The 25,979-nt window shown below is 43.6% G+C and overlaps 1 protein-coding gene across 2 annotated transcripts in view; it reads right to left on the bottom strand.

Annotated features, from left to right (window-relative positions):
- Positions 1–25,979, bottom strand: part of LOC141126915 (cyclic nucleotide-binding domain-containing protein 2-like) — a 553,939-nt gene that overhangs the window by 215,081 nt on the left and 312,879 nt on the right. For both annotated transcript variants that reach the window (XM_073612976.1, XM_073612977.1), the window contains exon 11: positions 12,433–12,493. In XM_073612976.1, the coding sequence (XP_073469077.1) occupies positions 12,433–12,493 (61 nt within the window). The remainder of the gene's footprint in view (positions 1–12,432; positions 12,494–25,979) is intronic.

Raw genomic sequence — 25,979 nt, 5'->3', positions numbered from 1 at the left:
TATCCCTTACTGTGGCCCCACTGCAAGGGATATCTGCTTGCTTAGGTCTGGGGACAGAAAAGAAGATCTACTTACCCGATCCTCCGCTTCATTTCCCAATGAGAACTGCAGCTTGTATATCATATGGACCTGACAGCGGGGGGTTTCAGCCACCAGCATTGTGTGTAAAACAGCTGATTGCTTCCACGCACCCATGGTACCGATGCTGACCCCCCCCCCCCGCGTGCACACGTACCCCTGCCGTGTATTCTGGGCTCCGCTTGCCCATCTGGGCCCAGGACCAATATGGCAGGTACCAGCTGGTGGAGGGAAGGGGAGAAGAGCAGACGCAGGTCCGCTCTCCTCCCCTTCTTGCTGTGACCCAGAAAGCATGTAAGACGTTACTTCCGGGTCACCCTGTCACTTTCCCTGGCTAGCATAGCTGAGGAGGGATGTATTGCAATGTGATCTGCATTGCAATACATTCAGTAGGAGACATGCGGGGTCTAAAAGACGCAGAGAACCTGTCACCTAAAAATCATCACATACGGTAATTTTTGTCCCCTATGTGATGGAAAAAAAAAGAAAAAGTTAAGCAAAAAAAAAAAAATGTTTATTTTTGCAAAAAAGTTACACCCGAGCACATAAAATTTTTTTTTTCAGGCCCCCCACCTCCACATATTCACATGAATGTAATGCACACATCGGGGGGCACCTTCATGTAAAAAGCTTGATTGCGATACACATGTTACACATCATCGCACACGCCAGAGTGAGAGCAATAATTCTAGCACAAGACCTTCACTGTAATACTAAACTAATGACCTATAGGGGGCTTTTAAAAAGTGGGCTATAGAAAATATAGGGTACTGAAGTACGTCGTCATTTCACGGGCGCACACAAATTTAAGGTTTGACATGCTGGGTATCTATTTACTCAGTGCAACGTCACCTTTTATATTTTACCAAAATTTGGGCAGTTTATTGTGTCTGTTTGATCTTAAAATTCACATTAGTGTGTTTTTTACTGAAATTTTACCTTTGTGGTAATTTATCAGAAGAAAAAAGTCTGTCTTACTGTCTTTCTTTTTTTCTGGGGGGGGCACTTCAGAATTTAATGCCTACCGGGACATTTTCCCGGTAGGCTGCCTGCCCTGGGGCCGCTTTGAGCTGTGGCTGTGGTTGCAGTGCTCCCCTCCCTCCCAGAACACTGTGTCTATTTCCTTCCATTAGATCAGTGTTCTGCCTATCACACAAGCTGGTCTAGGAGGAGGTGGGACCTTTGTCACAGCAAGGCCGAAGTACATTTCAGACTCAACTCCGTAATACAGCAGGGAGACCGCTGTGTGTAATCCAGGTACTGACTGGTGAGGCTGTATGGACGGGCACAGTGAGGCTTATTGTTAGGCACAGTGAGGCTTATTGATGGGCCCAGTGAGGCTTATTTATGGGCACAGTGAGGTTTATTGATGGGCACAGTGACGCTGCATTGATTAGCAAAGTGAGGCTTATTGATGGGCACAGCAAAGTTGCATGGATGGGCACAGTGAGGCTGCATTGATGGGCACAGTGAGGCTGCATTGATGGGCAGTGAGGCTACATGGACGGGCACAGTAAAGCTGCATGGACAGGCACAGTAAGGCTGCATGGACCGCCACAGTAAGGCTGCATGGACAGGCACAGTAAAGCTGCATGGATGGACACAGTAAGGCTGCATGGACGGGCACAGTGAGGCTGCATGGACGGGCACAGTAAAGCTGCATGGATGGGCACAGTGAGGCTGCATGAACAAGCACAGTAAAGATGCATTGACAGACACAGTGAGGCTGCATGGACGGGCACAGTCAGCTAAGCTGCATTGATGGGAACAGTGATGCTCCATTGATGGGCACAGTGAGGCTGCATTGATGGGCACAGTGAGGCTGCATGGATGGGCACAATGAAGCTGCATGGATGGGCACAGTGAGGCTGCATGGACGGGCACAGTGAGGCTTATTAATGGGCACAGTGAGGCTTATTGATGGGCACAGCAAAGCTGCATGGATGGGCACAGTGAGGCTGCATTGATGGGCGCAGTGAGGCTGCATTTATGGGCACAGTGAGGCTGCATGAACGGGCACAGTAAAGCTGCATGAATAAGCACAGTGAGGCTACATGGACGGGCACAGTAAAACTGCATGGACAGGCACAGTAAGGCTGCATGGACCGCCACAGTAAGGCTGCATGAACAAGCACAGTAAAGATGCATCGACAGACACAGTGAGGCTGCATGGACGGGCACAGTCAGCTAGGCTGCATTGATGGGCACAGTGATGCTCCATTGATGGGCACAGTGAGGATGCATTGATGGGCACAGTGAGGCTGCATGGATGGGCACAATGAGGCTGCATGGATGGGCACAGTGAGGCTGCATGGACGGGCACAGTGAGGCTTATTAATGGGCACAGTGAGGATTATTGATGGGCACGTGAGGCTGCATAGATGGGCACAGTGAGGCTGCATTTGATGGGCACAGTGAGGCTACATTTGATGGGCACTGATTAGGCTGCATTTGATGGGCACTGATGAGGCTGCATTGATCTCTTGTATCATGCCCACAGCCTTTGACACCTCCTGTATCATGTCCGCAGCCTCTAACCATCACTTGTCTTATATCATGTCTGCAGTTTCTGAGGGGGGAGTCTGGAGAGGAGTCAAGAGTGGGAACCCATGATGGGGGTCATGGGAGAAGTCAGACGTGTGGACTGTGGAGAGGAGACTATAGGATAAAACCAGAGCCACCAAGCTGGAGCCGACTGACTGAGCCCTGCATGGTGCACCTGAGAGGAGGTCAGTGACAGCACCGCTAGACCAGTCTGAGGGGGGTCACCGATGTAAGGGGGCAGTGAATATAATAATGTAAGGGGGCACCTCATATAAGTAACCCACCCCCCTTACCATAGTGTATTCTTTCTGCGGAAGGTGGTCTCTGGTCACCAGAGTCCCCCCCACATTCCCAGAGTCCCTGGTGTCCCCCTTGATCATTGCTCCACTTTTAACTGGCATTTGCTGTTATATATACAAAGCCCTATGTGCTTTCATATCTGTCTTATCTATATATAATACACTGTTTAAATGTGCTTTAAAATACATGGTTTTCTCTTTTATGAATAAGAAAATTACATAATGATGTTGGGCTGGTATAATAATGCTATGGGGCTGGTATGAAATTTTCTGGTTTTTATTCCCAGTCCGGCCCTGTCTGGCTCCTCCTGGTTGCTAGACTGATCTCCGCTGTGTTTTCTCATCTATGCTCCAGCGGTCTAAGGTCCTGATATTATCAAGACCAAAACAGGGTCCATAGCTCTGCACTGAATGCGGGGATGCCGAGGAAAAGTCCAGTCCTGAGTGTCGTCTGCCAGGAAGCGGAGGATCAGGTAGGTAAAAGTGCTTTTCTTCTCCCCTAGACTAAATGAGCAGTTGCAAGGATTTTCAGAAGTAAGCTTTATGCCTCATGCCCACGGACGTTTTTACAGCTGCTTTTTTGAGCGTTTTTTGCAGCTTAAAAATGCCTCTCCATGTTAGCCTATGGCCTCATGCCCACTATGGCGTTTTTGAGCTGTAAATGGCATAGCTGTTTTTAAGCTGGAAAAAAACCCAGGACCAGTGTGTTCTGAGGCTCCAGGGCTAGAGCTATTAAAACATCAGACGCCAGCAAAAGGTGTTAAATGCGATTTACCGAGGCTTAACGCTGTGTTAAGCCTCGTCAGGCGTTTCTGCCTCTATTCAAAATCAATGGTTCCCTATGGGAGCCCATTGATTTGAATAGAGGTCGCACCAGAAGTCGGATCAAGAGGATCCGACTTGCGGTGCCACTTGTGTGCTGAGAATCTTGAGGGGGGGAACATTTTTTAAAAAATTTGTGTGAGGTTCCTCCCTAAGACGATACCAGAGCGTTCTGTCTGGTATGGATCTTAAAGGGAACCCCCCACACCAAAAAAAAAATGGTGTGGGGGTCCCCCCAGGATCCGTACCAGACCCTTATCCGAGCACGCAGCCCGGCAAGTCAGGAAAGGGGGCGAGCAAGAGCATCGAGTCAACATCGGAAGAAGAGAAGAAAGAGCTAGCAAAAGAGTGGGCAAAAGAGCAGAAGATAGCGGAGGAGCCTGGCAGAAGACACCGGGCAACGGGAGAAGAGGCCAGAGAGCGCGGATAAGAGGCCGGAGAGAGCGGAGAAGTCGGAAGAGACCCCCGGAGCTGCCTAATAAATTACTTTAAAAACCTGTGTAGTGTGTTTTTTTTTATTGACACTTTTTACCCCAGGTGAATGGGTAGGTATATGATGTACTCATTCACATAGGGTGGGGGGCCAGGATCTGGGGGGCACCCCTTATTAAAGGGGGTTCCCAGATTCCGACAAGCCCCCCGCCCGCAGACCCCGACAACCAATGGCCAGGGTTGTCGGGAAGAGATCCTTGTCCTCATCAGCATGGGGACAAGGTGTCTTTGGGGTGGGGGGGGCGCAAGGCCCCCCGTGGCTTGGCATGGTCCGGGGAGGCGCTCGTCCACCCCCCTTTCCTGACCTGCCGGGCTGTGTGCTCGGATAAGGGTCTGATATGGATCTTGGGGGGACCCCACACCATTTTTTTTGGTGTGGGGGTTCCCCTTAAGATCCATACTAGACCGAAGGGTCTGGTTTCGTCTTGGGGGGTACCTCACACAATTTTTTTTTAAATTTTCGGGTTCCCCCCTCAAGATTCTCAGCACACAAGTCACACCGCAAGTCGGATCCTTTAGATCCGACTTCTGGTGCGACCTCTATTCAAATCAATGGGCTCCCGTAGGGAACCAATGATTTTGAATAGAGACAGAGAAGCGCAGCTGAAAGCCAGCACGGAGTAACGTGCATTGAATTTTTAAAAAAAAACTGCGTTTTTAACGCCACTTTTTTCCTGGCGTCTGTACTGGCTTTATAGCCAGTTTTTTAAAATGTCCGTGGGCATATAGCCTAAAGTCTGCAGTTTAAATTAAAAGAAAGCACGGTGATCCTGCCAAGATTTTGTTTATGCACTTACTGGTATGGCGTGACAACTGTCTCCTAGTTGTGCTTGAGTTGTCACCCTCTTACATGTGCCTTTTGTCTGAAACCACAAGCAGCCTTGCTAACAAACATTGGTCAGGCATGATCCACTGTTGTCACAGAAAACCAGTCTAATGATGAGCAGCCGATGGTGGAGAAAGTGCGTGTAGACAGGAAATGGCTGAAATGGGTTGGATCAGATCAGCAGCATTGAGATGCAAAAAAAGGATAAAAAAAAAAAATTATCCACAATACAGTACCGTAAGAGCCCATTCACACAGGGGCAACACGACTTCCAGCACGACTTTGGGAGGCAACTTGGACACGACTTGAGTATGAATCACAGCACGACTTGGGGCAACTTACAACACAACTTGAAGTCGCCTCCAGGACAGGGAACTTTACAAGTGGCCAATCAGAGCTTATCAGCTGTGTGTGAGAAGGAGGGGTTGGCTGTTTAGTGGAGGAAATTACTTTCTGTTTCCTCTCTGCTTCCTGTAAAGTTGCCTCAGTATGAACAGTGATCAGACTTGGAGGCAACTTCCATTGAAATCAATGGGTACAAGTTGCCTTCAAGTCGGATTGAAGTAGTACAGGAACCTTTTCTGAAGTCGGAGCGACTGCAGTAGTGTGCATTAAGACGGATCCATTCACTTACATTGATTTTTTCGTGTAGCGCGACTTGAGGCGACTAGGGGTGACTTGAAGTCGGATCCAAAGTTGCCCCTGTGTGAATGGGCTCTTAGAGTGACACAGTATCCGATGTTGCAGTTTAAAGTGGAACACTATGGAAGCAAGTATTTATTCTGTGTTGAATCTGCTGCAGGCACTTTAATAATAATATCTTAAAAATGTGATAGCGCTGCTGCAATCTGACCAATAATACATAAATTCAATAATAAGCAATAAACGCATGTGCTGCATAAATATACAATCCAATAGTAAATGTATTAAAAAGTTGATTGAAACAAAAAATCATCTTATATAGAATGTGTTTCAAATTACACTGTGAGAAAAAAAAGTGCTTCTCAAGTAAAAAATTTAAATAAATCCAATATTAATGTGCAATAAACGCATATGTTGAAAAAGTGAAAAGTCCAATATCAAATATATACACAAAATCTTCTTATATAGAGTGTGCCTCAAATATCACTGTGAGAAAAAAGTGCTTCTCAGATAATCCAACAATCTGTGACTAGTGCTCCCTTCACCAGGTGAAATGGCTGCTCACCTCCTTCTTAGTCCCTGAAAGGGTCAAACTCGCTCACAACTAATGATAATGATCATTCATTGTTGTTTTGCGATAACATCCTGGTGATAGCAGCAGATAGATTTATTGCACATGGTTTATGTCACATCCCACTGGGTGGCAGCGCACAACTACCACATATCCTATCCACTATAATAGTAAGCAATCATCTCAAAATCAGAACGTCATGGAAATTTGGTGCCATAATCCAAGCACAAACACCCTACTAACTGTTATGCTCAAAGCAACCATGATTATGGCACCCACAGGTCATAAACCTAACCTTCCAGCATCAGGCTAGTGCTTGTGCTACTTCTATAGTCTAATCTTAGCTCTGCAATCAACACTCATCAAATGTATTGACTGCTCACTAACACCAGCCCTAATAACAACCTGTGACCTCAACATGTTTTTGTGAAGGATCTTGGCTTCAATTTGTTGTTATTCATTGGCTTCAAGCCTTTGACCAAGAAGGGTGTATTCATTGGACAGAGGGCGAATAGGTGGATGATGTTTACTCCGGAGGTTTGGTTCAGTCTCAAACTCAAGGAGGTCCAACCCTTAGTAACAAAGTAAAACATGTTCAGAAGAGAACACGGGGGGATGTTTATTTTCTGGTTGACAATGGGACAATGTCATTTTTTTTGTCAGTTTTGTTACAGCAGGTTCTATACATGCTACAGACAGGCAGACTAAGGGGACCCCCGAGGCACTATATTTAAAGGAATTTTTCATTTTTATTGTTTCACTTTAAACATCATTGAAATCACTACTCCTGTAAAAATTTTTTTTTTTTAAAGTTTGTTTTGCATTGATACATGTCCTTCAGGGCAATACCTAGGCCCCCTTCTGTATTGTAATACATTGTAAAGCACTGCGCAAACTGTTGGTGTATATAAATCCTGTATAATAGATAATAATAATATAAGCCTTCAAAAATGGGGACTTTTGATTTTTCACGTTCGAGTCCTACACTAATTAAAATGATTCTGTTGGCTTGTAATTTTAACATAAAAATGTTATAATTTTCAACATAAAAATAAATGGTAATTAATTTACTTTGATATTTTAAGTACCTAACTTAATTTTCATTAGTTCTTAAAACACACCTTTTACATTTCCAAAAATAATGTATAATATTGAGTAATCTAGACAAAACTTTTAAGGTATGTGCATTTCCATATTCTAATTGAGTTACATTTACTTAAAAAATTATCTTTTCATTTGACTGAAACTGCGGGATGCATATGTTTGCCAAACATGCAAAAGTTTGACGTCTTTTGGAACTTTGAAGGCCTGCACAAGGCAGTTCCCATATGTTTTAGGCCCATCAGGACAAAAGAGCTCCACTACTGACAATCATTTTTCCAAGTCACTACAAAGCCAAGATGCAGGGTGAGGGACCGCCAGCTGTTAAGCTTAAAAACTATTTTGGGCCACAAAAATGAATGTTTCGGTTTTTGAGATATTGGAATTCAAATTCAGATTATGTAGCATCAATCCGCCCACTTTTCACGCAATGTTATTAAAATTAAAAAACAAAGGTAGCATTCGTTTGCACTGCATCTGTGCTGATTTGTGCTACAAAAACGAACGTATGTGCTGGTTTGGTTTCAGAGATATTGCTCGATATAGTTGATGAAACCTCTCCCACTTTGCACCACATGTTATTACATTTTAAAAACAATTATACAATTTCTGCTGATTTGTACCACAAAAACAAACTTTCTGTTCGGTTTTTGAGATATTGGACATTTAACGTTAGAATTGTGTAACCTAAAGCCCCTCCCACTTTGCACTATGTTATTACATTTCAAAAACAAATATGCCATATTTATGCCGCATTGGCAGGAAAAACAAGCATATTGGTATAGTGTTTTTTTTTTCATATAGCACTCTCGTTTTGTATCAGAAAGAATGATTATGGGACTCATTTATGCTTTTAGCCTGAGCTACCCTGAAAACCTAAAATATACCTTTTTCAGAAGATCTTTTTAGAGCTAGATGTTGAGAATCCATCTTCAAAAGATCACACTTTAACCGCTTGCTCTTGGCTCTCCTGCGCAAACCGCCGTAGGTGTATGTCGGTCTTTGCACAGGAGATAGCGGGCGTGCGCGCACCCGCCGCGTGCCACTGGAGCATGCCCACGGGTCCGGCGGACTCAATGTCCGCTGGCGACCCACGATCGCGGTGTACAGAGGCAGAACGGGGAGCTGCCAGTGTAAACAAGGCGATTCCCCGTTCTGCCAGGTGACATGTCAGAGATCTTCTGTTCCCAGTGATCTCTGTCATGTCCCTGGTAGCCCATCCCCCCCAACAGTTAGAACACACCCAGGGAACACACTTAACCCCTTGATCACCCCCTAGTGTTAACCCCTTCCCTGCCAGTGTCATTTATACATTGATAAGTGCATTTTTATAGCACTGATCAATGAAGTAATGACACTGGTCCCCAAAAAGTGTCATATGGGGTCAGATTTGTCCGCTGCAATGTCGCAGTCCCACTAAAAATCGCAGATTGCCACCATTACCAGTAAAAACAATAAAAAAGTTAAAAAAGTCCCTAAATCTATCCCATAGTTTGTAGATGAGATAATTTTTGCGCAAACCAATCAATATACACCTATGTAGAAGAATATATATCTGCCTAAACTGATGAATAAATTTGAATAAATTCTTTTTTTATATATATATTTTTTTTGGATATGTATTCTAGCAGAAAATTAAAAAAAATATTTTTTCAAAATTGTTGGTGTTTTTTTGTTTGTAGCGCAAAAAATAAAAACTGCAGAGGTGATCAAATACCACCAAAAGAAAGCTCTATTTTTGGGAAAAAAAGGACGTCAATTTTGTTTGGGTGCAACATCGCAATTGTCAGTTAAAGCGACGCAGTGCCGTATCACAAAAAACGGCCTGGTCATTAAGGGGGCAAATCTTTCTGGGGCTGAAGCGGGCGAAGTGCAAATTTCTTTCCTAAAATGCTTAAAAAAGAAAAAGTTAATACATTCTGTATTCTATGTTTTTTACAGATATACTGTATATACATGTGTGTGTTTCAGATTTGTTAGCTGAGAAAAAGGCATTATTTTATTTTATTTTTTAAATGCTTACATTTGATGCTGCTTCAATAATATTACATTTGTAACACTTTATAAATGATAAATGTAATTTTTGTTTTGAAAGCCTGTTTCATGAGACTATTCCTTTTTTAAAAAAACATAATATTGTATTATTTTTATTTAAAAACCTTCAAACATATATGAAATACATTTGGAAAATAAGTTTTACCAACTTAAAAAAATTGAGTAAGTTACAAGTTAATATCACTTAAAACTAAGTAACTAAGTAATAGGGCAGCACAGTGGTTTAGTGATTAGCACGTTTGCCTATCAGCAAAAGGGTCGCTGGTTCGAATCCGACCACGACACTACCTGCCTGCCAGCAGTTTGCATGTTCTCCCTGTGCCTGCATAGGTTTCCTCTGACACTCCAAAGACAAGCTGGTAGGGTAATTGGCTCCTGTGTAAATTGGCCCTAGTATCTGTATATATGAATGTGAGTTAGGGATCTTAGATTGAAAGCTCCTTGAGGGCAGGGACTGATGTGAATGTACAATATGTGTATGTAAAGCACTCTGTAAATCGATGGTGCTATATAAGTATTTGAAATTAATAAGTTAATGTATGTGTTCCTAACTTAAACTTTTCTAGAAACTGGAAAAATTGAGTTGGCTTTACTTGAATCTATGGTCTATAAACTGGAAAAATTGAGTTGGCTTTACTTTTTTTCCAGTGGTCTATAAACTGGAAAAATTTAATTGGCTTTACTTAAACTTATAGTTCCACACAAGTTAAATGGGTTCTAAAACTTCGTGTTTTTTCACCTTAATGCATCCTAAAAACACCTGGCAGTGACCAAGCCCCCCCCCCCCCGAGCCCTGGAACTTGACCCAGTGGGGATGCACTGTCTCTCTGCCCAGGGTTCTCAGCTCTTGATTGGATAAATTGATAGCAGCGCAGCCATTGGCTCCCGCTGCTGTCAATCAAATCCAATGACGCAGTCGCCAGGGGGCGGGGCTGAGTTCTGCATTCGGCGGCTATGAACGCCGAATGCTGGACTCGGGAGCGCGCCTGCAAGGTAACCCCCTCGGGAGAGTGCTTGTCCTAGGGGGTTATCAGATGTGGGGAGAGCCACCGGGGGACCCCAGAAGAGGATGTTCGGGTCACTCTGTGCAAAACGAGCTGCACAGTGGAGGTAAGTATGATATGTTTGTTATTTAAAAAAAACAAAAAAAAAACAAACAAACCCTTATGCTGCGTACACACGACCGGACTTTCTGGCAGAAAAGGTCCGACGGAATCATTTCATCAGATATTCCGATCATGTGTGGGCTTCATCTGACTTTCTCCTTTCAAAAATTCAGACGGACCTAGAAATAGAACACATTTTAAATCTTTCCGACGCAATCATTTCCGGGAAAACCGATCGTCTGTATGCTATTCGGACGGACCAAAAACGACGCAAGGGCAGCTATTGGCTACTGGCTATTGAACTTCCTTTTTCTAGTCCCGTCGTACGTCATCGCGTTCTAAACGATCGGACTTTGGTGTGATCGTGTGTAGGCAAGTCCGTTTCAGCGGAACTCCGTCGGAAAAACCGTCAGAGTTTATTCTGACGGAAAAAACGGTCGTGTGTACGCGGCATTACAATCACTTTAAGGTATGACTTGCTAACTTAAAATACTATGGTCTATAAACTGAAAAAAATTGAGTTTGCTTTACTTAAAACAACAAAGTTGAAAACATGAAAAGTCTAATGAGTCAGACAAAAATAAGTTTAGTTGACAGTACTTAAACAGCTGATGCAAATAGTTGCCTCAATTTTTTGCGTAGACCCAGCACAATGTTTTTTACAGTGTATAGACTTCAATGGGGTTCGGAGTTCGGGTCCGAACTTTTGCTATGTTTGGGAGTTCTGGTGCAAAATGAACCGGGGGGGTGTTCAGCCCATCTCTGTACACAAACCAGTACCCACAGCTGATCCAGAGGAAGGCAAGAAAACTAAAAAATATTATCCAATTTGCTCCAGTGCAGGAAAAAAAATACTCCTTCCTGATTCGCCCAAAAGGATATTCCCTGGATCAACTATCCCCGGTGTTAATACTTATAAATGTTAGTATCCAGTTATATTTTATGCATTTAAAGATGCATCCAGCTATATTTTAAAACAATCTACTGAGCTGGCCGAACCTCTTCTTGAGGGAGTCTATTCCACACTTTCACAGCTCTTACAGTGAAGAAACCTTTCAGTATGTGGAGGTTAAATCTCTTTTTCTCCAGAGGTAAAATGTGCCCTCTTGTCTTTTCTGATGATCCTAAAGCCATTAATTTTAATTGCAAGTACTATTACCTGCATATGACTTGTATTCAGCTTGAATTCAGCTTCTTGTAAACCCAAGTACAGCAGCACTCAGATGGGAAACAGGAGGGGCAGCACTGCATGCTGATCAGGCTCTGCTACATGAGCATGCGCTGAGAAGGAGGAGAGAGCAGAGGAGTAGCTCATCAGTCTGCTGGTGCTCCTTCAGGATGTAGCCACAGGCCAGGCGTGGGGAGAAGACCTAGTTGTGCTGCTTAACTGCAGCAGAGAAAAGTCAGGTCACCATGCTCACTGTTTTATTTGGCAGGGCTGTGTAAATCTCAGGACTAGGAGGACAAAATAACAGGTTCTCTTGAAAATAAAAACAATTCCCATATATGAATTTCAACTGAGTGATTGCCTGGGGTCTGACCAAAATTGCTGACCGGTTCACTTTAATTAAAATTGTACACCTGGAGTAGCTCTTCAATTTTGAAAAACTAACTGGCAAAAATCTGCTCACCTTTACAATAGCTTTCTTTTTCTGTCCTCTAATATTTATTGATTTTCTTAATGTGTCTGTTTAAATCAATTAGAATATAGGAGAACAACACATCCCGGCACTCAAAGTAAGATGCATCCTGCTAATAAACCGCAAGAAAATCATTTAAAATGTAATGAGGTTTCAATCTAACCGTCTCTGTATGATGATGATTCACGCTGTGATAGAATTATAATGTCATCCTAGTGTTTCCATTAGGAATGCTGGCCCAATTGTTTATACTTACTGGCACTTAGAAAAGGCGGTGTTTTCTGCATTGGCACAGCTTTCAATACGCGCACTGATCCCTTAAAAGAAAATATATGTCATTTTAAAGGAAAAATCAGCTTTCATGTAACAATTGGATGTAATGTATGCAATTAAGGGCACTTGACATTTTGTAAAACACCAGTAACCATTACCTTTCCATTTCAATTTGCAGGCCTATATGATTTTTAATTACCTATTATAAGAAAACTGGCCATACATCAGTAGAATTTTGCTCAAATGTTTTTGTTTGTTCAATTTTCTAATAAGTGGGGTCAAACTAGATGGTTGTTTTTGACCGCAGTTATGAGAAAATTCAAAGGATGAGAATGAAAAAATGTTTCTTGAATGGGCAAAATTATGAGGTTTTTGTTTGAAAAACTATATTCACTTTAAAATCAAATGTTGAAAGCAAACAACCTTTTTAAGGGCTTCTGATCAACATTCTTTAAGTAGTCAAATCTATTGGGGAATTTTTGTATGAATGTTCATTTGAAAAATCTACTTGTGGTATATGTGAACACTTACCTTGTAAAACAACAGTTTAACACAGAAATAAAAACAGAAATTAAAGGCATGACATATATTTTAATTATATATATATATATATATATATATATATATATTTATTTATTTATTTGACATATCATTTGTTGCACACCGAATCTAAATTCTGACGAATGTTAGGTTATTCGGAGATTCGGATGTATCCAAATCTCCAAATGACAATAGTAATGAATTTAGTTGAAATTATTTAAAGGGGTTGTAAACCCTTGTGTTTTTTCACCTTAATGGGTTTTGGTTTTAATGGGTTTTAATGGGTTTTCTCACCTTAACTGGGCACTTAAACTCCCCTCCTGCCCAGACCAATTTTCAGCTTTCAGCGCTCTCACACTTTGAATGACAATTGCGCGGTCATGCTATACTGTACTCAAATGACATTTTTATCATTTTTTTCACACAAATGGAGCTTTCTTTTGGTGTTATTTAATCACCACTTGGGTTTTTATTTTTTGCTAAACAAACAAAAAAAGACAGAAATTTTTGAAAAAAAAACAAAAAAAACCCACGTTTCATAGTTTGTTATAAAATTTTGCAAATGGGTAATTTTTCTCCTTCATTGATATTCACTGATGAGGCTGCACTAATGGGTACTGATGGGCTGCACTGATGGGCACTCATAGTCATAGATAAGGCGACACTCATAGGCACTGATAAGGCATTGATGGGTGGCACTGATGGGTAGCACTGATGGGCAACGATAGGTGGCACTGGTAGGTGGTATTGATAGGCAGCACTGGTGATGACGCACTGATTGGTGATTTATAGGTGGCACTGTGGGCACTGATGGGTGGTACTGTGGGCACTGGTAGGTGGCACTGGTGGGCACTGGTAGGTGACGCTGGTGGGCACAGAAGCCTCTGCAGAGGCTCTCCATGATCTGGACCGATGTCCCTCTCACAGCTGCCGGTGATCGGCTTTTTTTTCTCCTCACACTGGTAGTTACTGGCTCTGTTTACATCACATGATCAGCTGTCATTGGCTGACAGCTGATCACGTGGAAAGGGATCGACCCCTTACGCCGATCTGTGATCAGCCAAGTCTCATAGACTCGCTGATCACATAGTGCGCCGCGTGCCCTGCAGGGCGCCACTCGAGAGTGCGCCACTCGAGCACGAGAGGATGTCCATGGACGCCCTCCCAGCAAATTAAGTTCGCGCTACAGCTGTCTTTCGGCTATAGCGTGGACGGGAAGTGGTTAAGGTGAAAAAACTTCTGTCACTGAATTACTCACCTGAGCCCCATAAATCCCATGCTGGAGACGTGCTCTTCCCCTCTGCCCCTTGTCTCGGCTCTTGATTGGATAGATTGATAGGAGCGCAGCCATTGGCTCCCGCTGCTGTCAATCAAATCCAATGATGTGAACATTGGGGGGCGGGGCCGAGTCCGGCATTCTGTGCCTATGAACACAAATGCTGGACTCAGGAGCGCGTCCGCAAGGTAACCCCCCCCCCCCCCCCGGGAGAGCACTTCTCCTACTTTTGGGTGGAACTCTAATTCAAAGGGAACCGCACGCCAATTTTTAAAAACAATTGCATGGGGTCCTCCCAAAATCCATACCAAACCCTTGGGTCCCATAATGACACTTTCCCAATGACAGGTAAACATGGGGGGGGGTACCTGATTACGTCAACTGTTGCTGTTTTTCTTATAAACTTTGACTTTTTTTTGGTTGAATGAGTAGGGGTACTATGTACTCCCTACTCATTCACACAGAGGGAGAGGATTTGGGGGCCCCCTTGGTAATGGGGGGCTTCCAGATTCTGATAATTCACTCCCCGCACCCCCACAACCACCCGGCCAGGGTTGTAGGGAAGAGGCTCTATGGTTGTGGGAGTGCGGGGGGGTGACTTATCGGAATCTGGACGCCCCCTTTAACAAGGGGGCCCCCAAATCCTGCCCCTTGTGTGAATGAGTAGGGAGTACATAGTACCCCTACTTATTCAACCTCATCAACAAGGTGCTTTGGGGGGGAGTCCCCCTTCCCCAAAGCACCCCCCCACCTGTTGAGGGCATGTTGCCTGGTATGGATTAGGAGGGGGCCACTCACTCCCCCCCAGCCTAAATGCTTGCACAAGGGTCTGGTATGGTTTTTGGGGAGGGCCCCACGCCATTTTTGTTTTCATTTTGGTGTGTGGCTTTCCTTAAAATCAATATTAGACTCGAAGGGCCTGGTATGGATAGGGGGGACCCCACATTGTTTTGTTTTTTCAGAGTTTTTCATTACCGGCATTCTGGCAGATGAGTAATCAGCTGTTAGAGAAGCGGCAGCCCACTTCTTAACAATCAGCTATTCTTCACACAGAATTCAGATCTGTTGATTATTTTTCGATTGATCGGATTGGAATTGTTTCGAAAATTTGAAATTCATTAGAAAAAGAATAAACAAAACTAAACTAAACAAAACCAAATGAATTCTGAAACAATTCAGCGAAATAAAATTAGTAATGTGACAAACTGCTCTCCCTCTCTCCACGGGGTCCCGGCTCTTGATTGGATAGATTGATAGCAGCACAGCCATTGGCTCCCACTGCTGTCAATCAAATCCAATGACGTGGGCGCCGGGGGGAGGGGCAGCATTCGTGTCTATGGACGCAAATGCTTGACTCGGGAGCGCGCCCGCAAGGTAACCCCCCCCCGGGAGCACTTCTCCTAGGGAGTTATCTGATGTGGGAAGGAGCTGCGAGAGTCGCTGGGGGACCCCAGAAGAGGAGGTTTGGGACCACTCTGTGCAAAATGAGCTGCACAGTGGAGGTAAGTATGATATGTTTGTTATTTTAAAAAATTAAAAAAGAGGGTTTACAATATCTTTAACATCTGCTATGAGTCTCACAGTTTGAAGCAGTGATTATTGGTAATGGGGCAGCTAGGCTCTAAACAGGGAACCCAGCCTAGAGCCCCAGAGTATGTGTGTCTAGGAGACACCATACTTGCCAACAGTCCCGATTTTCCCAGGACAAGTCTGATTTTGGGACCCTCGTCCCAATCGGAGGCCGTCCAGATTAAAATCCCGGGATTTTGCTTTTCTTTTTTTTTTTTTTAAATTGTGTTTTTATTGAAAGATTTTTCAGAGAAAACAGGCACATATCTAACAGTGTGAATATGCTATATCATGAAAATTGTACAAGTGGAGGTAGAAATAAATCAAAACAAAAGAATCAAAAATTAGGACAAGTAATAATCAAAAAGAAAAAAAAAAAAAATCAAAAAACATAAAACAAGGCAGTATCAAATAAATCATGTGGGTATACATAGCAGATATTTAGAGCAAGGACATACTGGGTTGGGAGCAAGATATCATATGAGATTAGTCCGTATGGGAAGCTTGGGGCTAGTCGACACCTGGCCTACTAAGGGCCTCAAAAAACTAAAAAGGTGAGCTAAAGGTCGAACTATCCCAAGGAGCCTAAATCTTGTCAAACCTATCTGTCGTATCCTCCACCTTGGCCGTCAGGTGCTCCATTCTGCGTATGTCCTTAATACCTTGCTATAGCTGTTCTTGGGTTGGGGGATGTGTAGACAACCAGCAGGCAGGTATGACTCTTTTTGGTGCCAGCAAGATAAAGGAGGGGAGTTTGTTCGGGGCCCTCCCCAGGCCTGAGAATGGGAGACCTAAAAGGAAGTGTACTAGGTCCATAGGAAAATGGACATCAAATATCTGCTGGAGCACTGTTAGCACAATGAACCAAAAAGGAACAATCAAGTCACATTGCCAGAAGATGTAGTATTGATTCCCCCGAACTTTCTCAAATCTCCAACAAAGAGGAGAAAGAGAGAGATCATAACGGTGTATAACCTCCTATACCAAAAGTATAAGACTTTATATGCTGTCTCCTTCTGTGCCACACATCGAGAAATCTTAGAGGTTGAGGACCAGATTTTAGCCCACTGTATATCAGAAATTTGTTGTTTTGGTGTATTGCGCCCATTTGTTCATGTAGGAGTGTGGGACCTTTGAGAGTGGGGCATTTTCCTGGAGAATTTGGTAAATACTAGAAATGAGTTGTGCTTGGTATGGGCCCTGAGAGCATAAAAGTTCAAAGGACGTTGGCTTGGCGAGGGTGAGTGTGGGGGAGAGTTTAGAAAGAAAGTGAGTAATTTGGAGGTATGAGTATAGAAAATGGTTTGGGATTTGGCTATTAGATTGAAGGTCTTTGAAAGGTCGAAGTTTGCGGGTGACTGGATTAACAAAGTGTCAGAGTTGAAACATACCCTCCCTAGCCCAGGGGAACATTCGGGGATGTGAGAGGCTATCACATACCGAAAGTATAAGACTTTATATGCTGTCTCCTTCTGTGCCACACATCGAGAAATTTTAGAGGTTGAGGACCAGATTTTAGCCCACTGTATATCAGAAATTTGTTGTTGGGTGTGTTGCGCCCATTTGTTCATGTAGGAGTGGGGGACCTTTGAGAGTGGGGCATTTTCCTGGAGAATTTGGTAATTACTAGAAATGAGTCATGCTTGGTATGGGCCCTGAGAGCATAAAAGTTCAAAGGACGTTGGCTTGGCGAGGGTGAGTCTGGGGGAGAGTTTAGAAAGAAAGTGAGTAATTTGGAGGTATGAGTATAGAAAATGGTTTGGGATTTGGCTATTAGATTGAAGGTCTTTGAAAGGTCGAAGTTTGCGGGTGACTGGATTAACAAAGTGTCGGAGTTGAAACATACCCTCCCTAGCCCAGGGGAACATTCGGAGATGTGAGAGGCTATCAGGGATTAAGGGGTTAAAAGGTATATTAGAGAGGGGGGGGGCACATGGAAGAGAAAGAGAATTTGGGGAGGCAGGAACGCCATATCTTGAGTGAGAATAGCATGGGACACAGACAGAGAATCTGTAGCCTGAGGTCCGAGGTTAACTCAGGGGACCAGACTAGGGAGCATGGATGGGTCGGAAAAAGGGATCCCATCTCAATCTCCGCCCAACGACTTGGGGGTCTCAGACTGGACCAGGCCACTACTGGGAGGCTAAGTAGTATTTATAAACGTCTGGGGCCCCCATACCTCCCTGACTTCTAGGGGAGAAGACAACCGAGCTGGCCACTCTATGAGCTCCTCCTCTCTATATAAAGTTAAGAAACCACCTTTTAAGTACTTTTAACTGTGCCAATGGGATGGAAACCGGGAGCGTTTCGAAAGAAATATAGCAATTTTGGCATAATGGACATTTTTAGCACGTAAATTCTACCTATCCAGGATATCGGGAGAAGGTTCCAATGAGTCAGCATGGTATTTATATTCCTAAACAGGGGAAGATAGTTGGTCGAATAAAGGGAGGAGTATGCAGGCGTGAGTTGAACCCCTAGATATTTGAGAGATGTTGTGCACCAACGATATGGGTATGAATTTTTAAGCATTAGGAGGTCATCAGGAGGTATGTGAAGAGGCAGGGCTTCAGTTTTTGATGTAATAACCTTGTATCCAGAAAGGGAGCCAAACTGGGATAGTAAGGCCTGGAGGGATGTAGGGAGATGTGAGGGTTAGTTAGGAGACATGAGCATTCGTTTTCGTCCGAATGCATTTTCGTCCGAATTTCAGGTATTTTCGTTAGCGTTTTAACAAACGATAAAGAAAGTGCAGAATCCGAAAAACGAAAGATCCGACATAAACAAATGCTTTATTTTCGTTTTCGTTGCTACAACAGTTTGATATAGATAGGAGATTAGACATGATGATGACAATAACAATCTGTGTCCATCGAACCTGTGGTCGAATGTGCCTAACCTTAACTCTATTAGTCCAAGATTATTCTACATAGAGAGAAAAGATTCAACATAGAGAGAAAAGATTTGACGTAGGGGAGAAAAGATTCGACGTAGGGGAGAAAAGATTCGACGTAGGGGAGAAAAGATTCGACGTAGGGGAGAAAAGATAAATAAAAATAATGATGATGATGAATGTTCTTGGCTGATTGTAACCAAAGAGGAGGAGCAGTAAAATAGCTAGAACTAAGTACACACGTACTTTGGCTTATGGTGTCTGTTGAAAGTTCTAAGAAGATTCGACTGAGCAGGTAAACTATACGGCGTCGTACAGTTTAGCTGCTCCGTCGAATCTTCTTTGAACATTTGACAGACACCATAAGCCTTCAATGACAGATTCGACCTTAATTTGGATTTTCAGACGAATGCAATTTTTAACGAAAAACAAAATAAATAAAAACGAATTTCGGGAGTAACTAAATAAATTTATTTTTCGGACGAAAACGAAATTCTGAAACGAAATATTTCAGTGTGCAGATGTCTATTAGTTAGGGTAAGGAGTACATCATCAGCAAATAGGGATAGTTTGCACTCCCTTTGACGCATGAGAACCCCTCAGGATGGGATCTGATAGCCTCCGCCAAAGGCTCTAGACAAAAGATGAAGAGAAGGGGGGATAGGGGGCAGCCTTGTCTAGTTCCATTGGACATTGGGAATGAACGGGAAGTGAAGGAAGCCAGTTGGACTTGCGATGTGGGGTTGGAATAAAGGGATTTTAGGGCTTGAAGAAAGGGACCTTGAATGCCAAATCTAGTGAGCAAACATATAGGACCAACTTAGTCTATCAAATGCCTTTTGGCATTTGGCATTTGGGCATCAAGGCTTAATATCAGAGCGGAACAGCGGACTCTGTTTAACATATCAATAAGAACAATGGTTTGTCGGGTGTTATCTCCTGCATGTCTGGTGGGGACTAAACCCACCTGGTCTCTGTCAATTCGTTTCGCCAAAAATTGCGAAAGGCGGTTGGCTAAAATTTTTGTGAATAGGTTGTAATCTGAATTCAGGAGTGCTATTGGCCTATAGTTGTCCAGGAGCGCAGGCTCCTTATCAGGTTTCGGTATGACTGTGATATATGAGTGGACAAATTGTTGGTGGGGAAGTTTTCCCCGGAGGAGAAAGTTATATAGGGATATCAAGTGTGTTGACAGGATAGGAGGAAAGACTTATAGTAGGAATATGGGAGACCGTCTGGACCAGGGGCTTTATGATTCCGCAAGGACTGGACAGTGTCAGTCAGTTCCTCTTCTGTGATAAGGGCGTTTAATATTTGTACGTCTGAGTCTGTTAACTTGGGAAGTCGCATGCCTGACATAAACTCTTCAAAAGCTGTCATTTTAAATGGGGGATGTTGGTTGGGTGTGAGACAATTATAAAGTTTGTCGTAGAACTCCCCAAACACCTGAGTCATAGTCTGTGGGCAGTAAGAGGGAGTCCCGTCAGGGTGTATGATGTGATCTGGAAAGGGAAGAAAAGGGATTTTGCTTTTGTCCCGGGAAATCAGGACTGTTTTTGGCACCAGAGTTGCTTCTGGCTCCAAAAATATGGCCGCCGCCACAAGATCTCTTTCTTGTTTCCCCTGGCTCTCAGATCAGATCCGTACTGCGCCCCTCAAGACCTCTAAACTGCAGCTCCTCCCACTCTTCCTCGCAATGTTATTCGGCCATCTACTGCCCCCGCCCCTGTGCCAGCCCTCTGTTTTCATGGTGTTGTACTGAGACAGTTTTCCCCCATGAAAACCGGGGGCACGCACGGGGGCAGGGGTGGTAGACGGCTGAATAACATTGCAAGGGAGAGTGGGAGGAGCTGCAATTGAGAGGGCTGGCGGGGGGAGATTAGAAGGAGCTGAACTGCAGTAGGCTGGAGGGGTGGAGTCCCGATCTCAGCCGAGAGCCAGCCGAGTGTCAGGGGAAACAGGTTTTCTGGGGGAAACCTGGCAGAGCTAAGGGTACTGTACTCCACTGGGGACATCTGATCTAAGGAGGCACTCCACTGGGGACAACTGATCTAAGGAGAGATTCTGCTGGGGGCACCTGATGTAAGGAGGCACTCCACTGGGGACACCTGATCTAAGGAGGGACTCTTCTGGGGACACCTGATCTAAGGAGGGACTCTTCTGGGGACACCTGATGTAAGGGGGGACACCTGATGTAAGGGGGGACCCTGCTGGGGATGTCTGATGTAAGGAGGGACTCCGCTGGGGACATGGGGACACCTGATGTAAGGATTGACTCTGCTGGGACACCTGATGTAAGGAGGGACTCTGCTGGGGCACCTGGTGTAAGGAGGGACTCTGCTGGGGATGCCTGATGTAAGGAGAGACTCTGCTGGGGATGCCTGATGTAAGGAGGGACTCTGCTGGGGATGCCTGAAGTAAGGAGGGACTCCACTGGGGACACCTGATGTTAGGAGGGATTCCGGGGGGCACCTGATGTAAGAAGGGACTCTGCAGGGGATGCCTGATGTAAGGAGGGACTTTGCTGGGGATGCCTGATGTAAGGAGGGACTCTGCTGGGGAGGCATGATGTAAGGAGGGACTCTGCTGGGGAGGCCTGATGTAAGGAGGGACTCTGCTGGGGAGGCCTGATGTAAGGACGGACTCTGCTGGGGGCACCTGATGTAAGGACGGACTCTGCTGGGGGCACCTGATGTAAGGAGAGACTCTGCTGGGGACACCTGATGGCATCTGGTGGCAGGCAATGTGACACGTGACACACTCGGTGCTCCCACGGATTTTGCATTAAGGTGAGTTGAACTATTTCATTTTATATTACAATGTAATAATATAAAGAATGCGCTTCAATCATCCCGACACCATAACAACCATGGTGCCAGGATGATTTAAGCGCAAACACCAGGTGTTTGGAGTGTCTTTATCTGCTGATTGTTAAACTTTCTGGAATACACATATTTCTATTGTGGTGTAAGATCTGGGCCTGCTGTCCCTCCATCCCTCCTTCTTTCTCTCTCCTTCCCTCCCTATTTCGTTCTTTCCCCCTCCATCCCTTGTTCATCTCACACTCGGACTACACCCCAGTTGAGCCACGCCTGTTTAAGCCACGCCCACTATTATGTTTAAACCACTCCCATTTTTGCCGTGGCGCACTAAGCACACCGCATTTTAATTTTTCCTCTACACCATGCCTTAAAACGAATGCCCCACCCCATAATTATAATAAGAATCTGCCTACAGTCAAAAAAGTGTCCCTATACATTTTTTTACAATGTTGGAAACTATGGGACACATGGACTTGAATCCAAAGTAACATTACTCCAAGGATCCCCCAGGCATACACCTCACAAAGAGTAGTGTTCCCTTAAAAGCAAGAGCTCATAGTCAGTGGGTAAGAGGCTTGCTCCTAGTCCTGTCCAAAAGTCCCTGTCCTGGTTAGATCTGTCACAAGTAACATAAAAAAATCTATCCGAAATGAAACTAAACAAATGTTTCCATTCTGCACATGTCTAATATTTATAAATATCTTTTCTTTTTTTCCTTTTTTCAAGTGATCACATGGCCTTTGTTTTCAACTGCATAAGGAGTTTAGAGAGCGGGGGGAGGAAACTGCAGGGTGGAGAGTGTCAGCAGGAGGCAGAGAAACAGCAGTACACTGATTTCCTCAGTGATTAGCTCTGCAGAGGTTGTGTCAGCATAAGTTTGGCCACTGGAGTACAGGCAGGCTGTGCTCTCAAATACAATGTAAAGAAGAAGACTGACCATGCTAAGATGGATTTGATACCATACCCTGGTGTGGTCAGTTTGAAATAGGAAAGCACAGGAATTGACAGTGTTCAAGTCTGGTCATAATTAATGTGAATGGGAAAATATAACATATATAAAGTAGATGTTATTCCATTTGGGTGCAAAAGTTAAAGTGTTAATGAACCCAGTAATATGAAAATAGTTATTTCCTCCCGGTGGCCACAGCTTATAAAGCTTCTTTCTACATTAAAATACTGCCACTATATACCTTTTTGGCTGATCTGTATACCACGGTCACATGATAAACTGCAGTGTCTGTCCAGTGCTGAGAGTTCAGGTAGGAGGAGAGTTCCACTATAGTCTGTGTCCATATGCTGTTATGGGAGGCAGATCTTCCATGAATTAAAATGTAACATCCCACCCATTGTGTTCTTTTTTTAGTTACTGGGCATGGAGGAGGAGGAAGGGACTGGGCTGTGATTTAGGATCTGTATAAAGGCCCACATGTGTGATGTCAATACCATGTGACCTGAAAAGCTCAGCTCGAGACAGGAAATGTTCTCTCCAGCAATAGAGACCAAACTGGGCATGTGCAGGGGGACCACTCTGACTGTGATTATCTGGCCTTGTCAAGAGAAACCCAGCAGGAGGGGGCGGATGTGTGCATACAGGATCAAAGAGCCTTTTTACACAATGCAGAGGATTAACCCCTTAAGTTCCACAGTGAGTATAACAAGCAAGCTATAACAAGCATGATATTCTGCATATACAGACAAATTTTTCTGTTGTGGGTTTAGTAACACTTTAAAAATACCCCAGATGATGTCCTAGGGGATGAAATGCGTCGGCTCATAGTGAGCTAGCTCCATGTTATTGCACTTCCTGGATTTAATTGTGATCACATTTTCTCTGTGCCTGAACTTATCATCATTGATGTAAGTGTTCTACCTTTTATAATAAACCCTCAGTTTATGGTTTTACACTATGCAGTGGCTTCTTTCTTTTATGAATGCTGGAGTTAAAGACTTTATCTGTTGATGAGATGGTGTGGAAGTCGATCCTCTACACTGTCCCCTGCGAGTGACTACATTCCCAGTTCTCATGCTTGTTTGACTCTTTGCCGTTGGCACGGGATCCACTTGGTCCGGTAAGCGTGTTCATTCTCTCTGCTTGGTGGTGGATGCACAGTGTATGGTGAATTATATTGGCTGGTGGTCCACCTAGATGCCGAATACATCTCCAATTTACCCTGAACTATTTTCAGCCCTCAGAGATTAATTTCTACTCACCCTTTTGGATTGATTTCTGTTCTATACCATCAAGGGCTAAAAGAAATGTTTACACTCACAATTTTATGTTTGATGTTTCACATGTGGATTCATTTATTGTCTTGCATAGTGCACTTTATGATTGGTCATTTATGACATTTATATGCATAATTTATTTACAGTCATATGTTCACGATTTGTATTTTTTCACATTATGTTTATATATGCAGTATTTGCTCAGTCATATGTTTATTGATTGCATATTTGCAAATTTGTGCTTGGTTACACATGCAATATTAAATAGCGCTGCAGTTTATTTTGATTAGTAACACTTTAAACTGGATTGGACCTGGCTAAATCTAGTGTCTGTAGCTAGTCAGCCTGAGCTTTGTTTATGTTTTCTGTATCCACTGGGTTTCTCCTAAGGTCAGCACATTGATTTCTTCTGTTGTCTATAAAATCAACAAACATGTATATATGGGACTTTATCAGTGCCTAAGAATTGGAAAATAACTTAAAGTCAAAATCTAACTAACTCTAAACCTACTCTCAGACACATTCTAAGCCTAATCTATCTAGTCCTGTAAAGCAAAAATCGCTATACTTACAGTACCTATTCTGCAGCCGCTCTGGTCCAGTTCCAGCATCAGCTGTCAGCGGCAGCTTCAGTATGTGGGAGTGTGCAGGAGAGGCAGCCAACAACCGAAGACCCATAGCAACTCTATGGGTGACGTCACTTCCCAAGGCATATCACAGCAGTTGTTGGCTATCTCCTGCACACAGCAGCCACTGGAGACCGGACTGGAATGGCTTCAAAATATGTATGTATAGTGATTTTTGCTTTACAGGGCTAGATAGATTAGGCTTAGAATGTGGCTGAGAGTAGATTTAGAGTTAGTTAGGTGTTGACTTTACTTCCACTGTAATTTTATATATTTAAAATCATGGTACTGATTGTAAAAACACGTTAGAACATGAAAAAGTTCATATGACTTATTAGAATTTTATCAGTTGTGGTAAACAATAATAGGTACAGTATGTTTATGTGACATCTTAGTTACCTCTGTCTTCCTGATGAAGTAGAGTGCAAAAAGTGCTGAAGTTAGCAATCTCTACTCCACATGTTGACCTGTCTACAATACAAGATATTTTAAGAATGATCACTGTATAATCTGCACTTCTGAAAGCATGCATATGTTCATTTTGCCCAGGTTTTAAATGAGGTAGTGCTCATAGGTACTAGAATAATTAAAAAGTTATATAGTTATGGGTATTTACAGCAACTGATGACATTTAAACAATTCATATAAACTTTAATGTTTTAAAGTATGTTTTTCAATAAAGTCCCATGTACAAATATTTTTTGTTTTTCTGTATGAGCAAGGGATATGGTGCCTTGAGTCCAATGCAATATGTTTATCCTGTTGCTTCTACCGGCTGCTGTTGATTGTTCTCCAGTAGTTAGAAGTTACAGTGTATTGGATTCTGAATATTTATCTTGCCTTAGTCAATCTCTGAGTGGGTTTATTCCAGTGATAGAGGCTGATGAAAAGGTCGCCTTTTTGAAGTGACCTTCTAGAAGGGTTCTTGCCTCCCAGGCTGTTGCCGTGTAGGGATGTCTGTGTAGGGGTTTAGTCTTTGCCTTCCAGAATTTTGCCTGGGGGAGGAAGTCAGAGTAAGAAAGGCTTTGTTCTCTTAGGCCCCTAAATCTTGGTCTAAAGAAGAAGGGTCTTGCTCCATTAAGGGCCTGAGCCTTAGGCTAAGGAATCCAAAGCTGGAAAATGCTAAAAAAAACCTAGAAGATTGCTGCCCATCTGGGTCCAAAGGCATAGAAGCTGGTCTGAGGCAGAGGCCATAGAAACTAGAAGATAATAACCAGTCTGGGTCTAAAGGAATCTATACTGGCCTGAGGCAGAAGCCTTAAAAGCTAGAAAATAGCTGCCAGTCTTGGCTCAAAGGGATCTATGTTGACCTGAGGCAGAGGCCTTAGTAACTAGAAGATTCAAATCTGGGCCCAAGGGAATCTATGCTTGCATGAGGCAGAGGCCTTACAAACTAGAATATAGCTGCCAATTTGGGCCCAAAAGGATCTATGCTGGCCCTAGGCAGAGGGCTTAGAAACTAGAAGATAACAACTAGTCTGGGCCTAAAGTGATCTTATCTTGCCTGAGGCAGAGGCCTTGGAAACTAGAAGATAGCAGCCAGTTGGGCCTAAAGGAAGCTCTGTTGGCCTATGACAG

The sequence above is a fragment of the Aquarana catesbeiana genome, linkage group LG02, assembly GCF_042186555.1.
Source record: "Aquarana catesbeiana isolate 2022-GZ linkage group LG02, ASM4218655v1, whole genome shotgun sequence".
NCBI classification, from domain to species: domain Eukaryota; kingdom Metazoa; phylum Chordata; class Amphibia; order Anura; family Ranidae; genus Aquarana; species Aquarana catesbeiana.
This window is presented reverse-complemented; position numbering and strand designations above follow the sequence as displayed.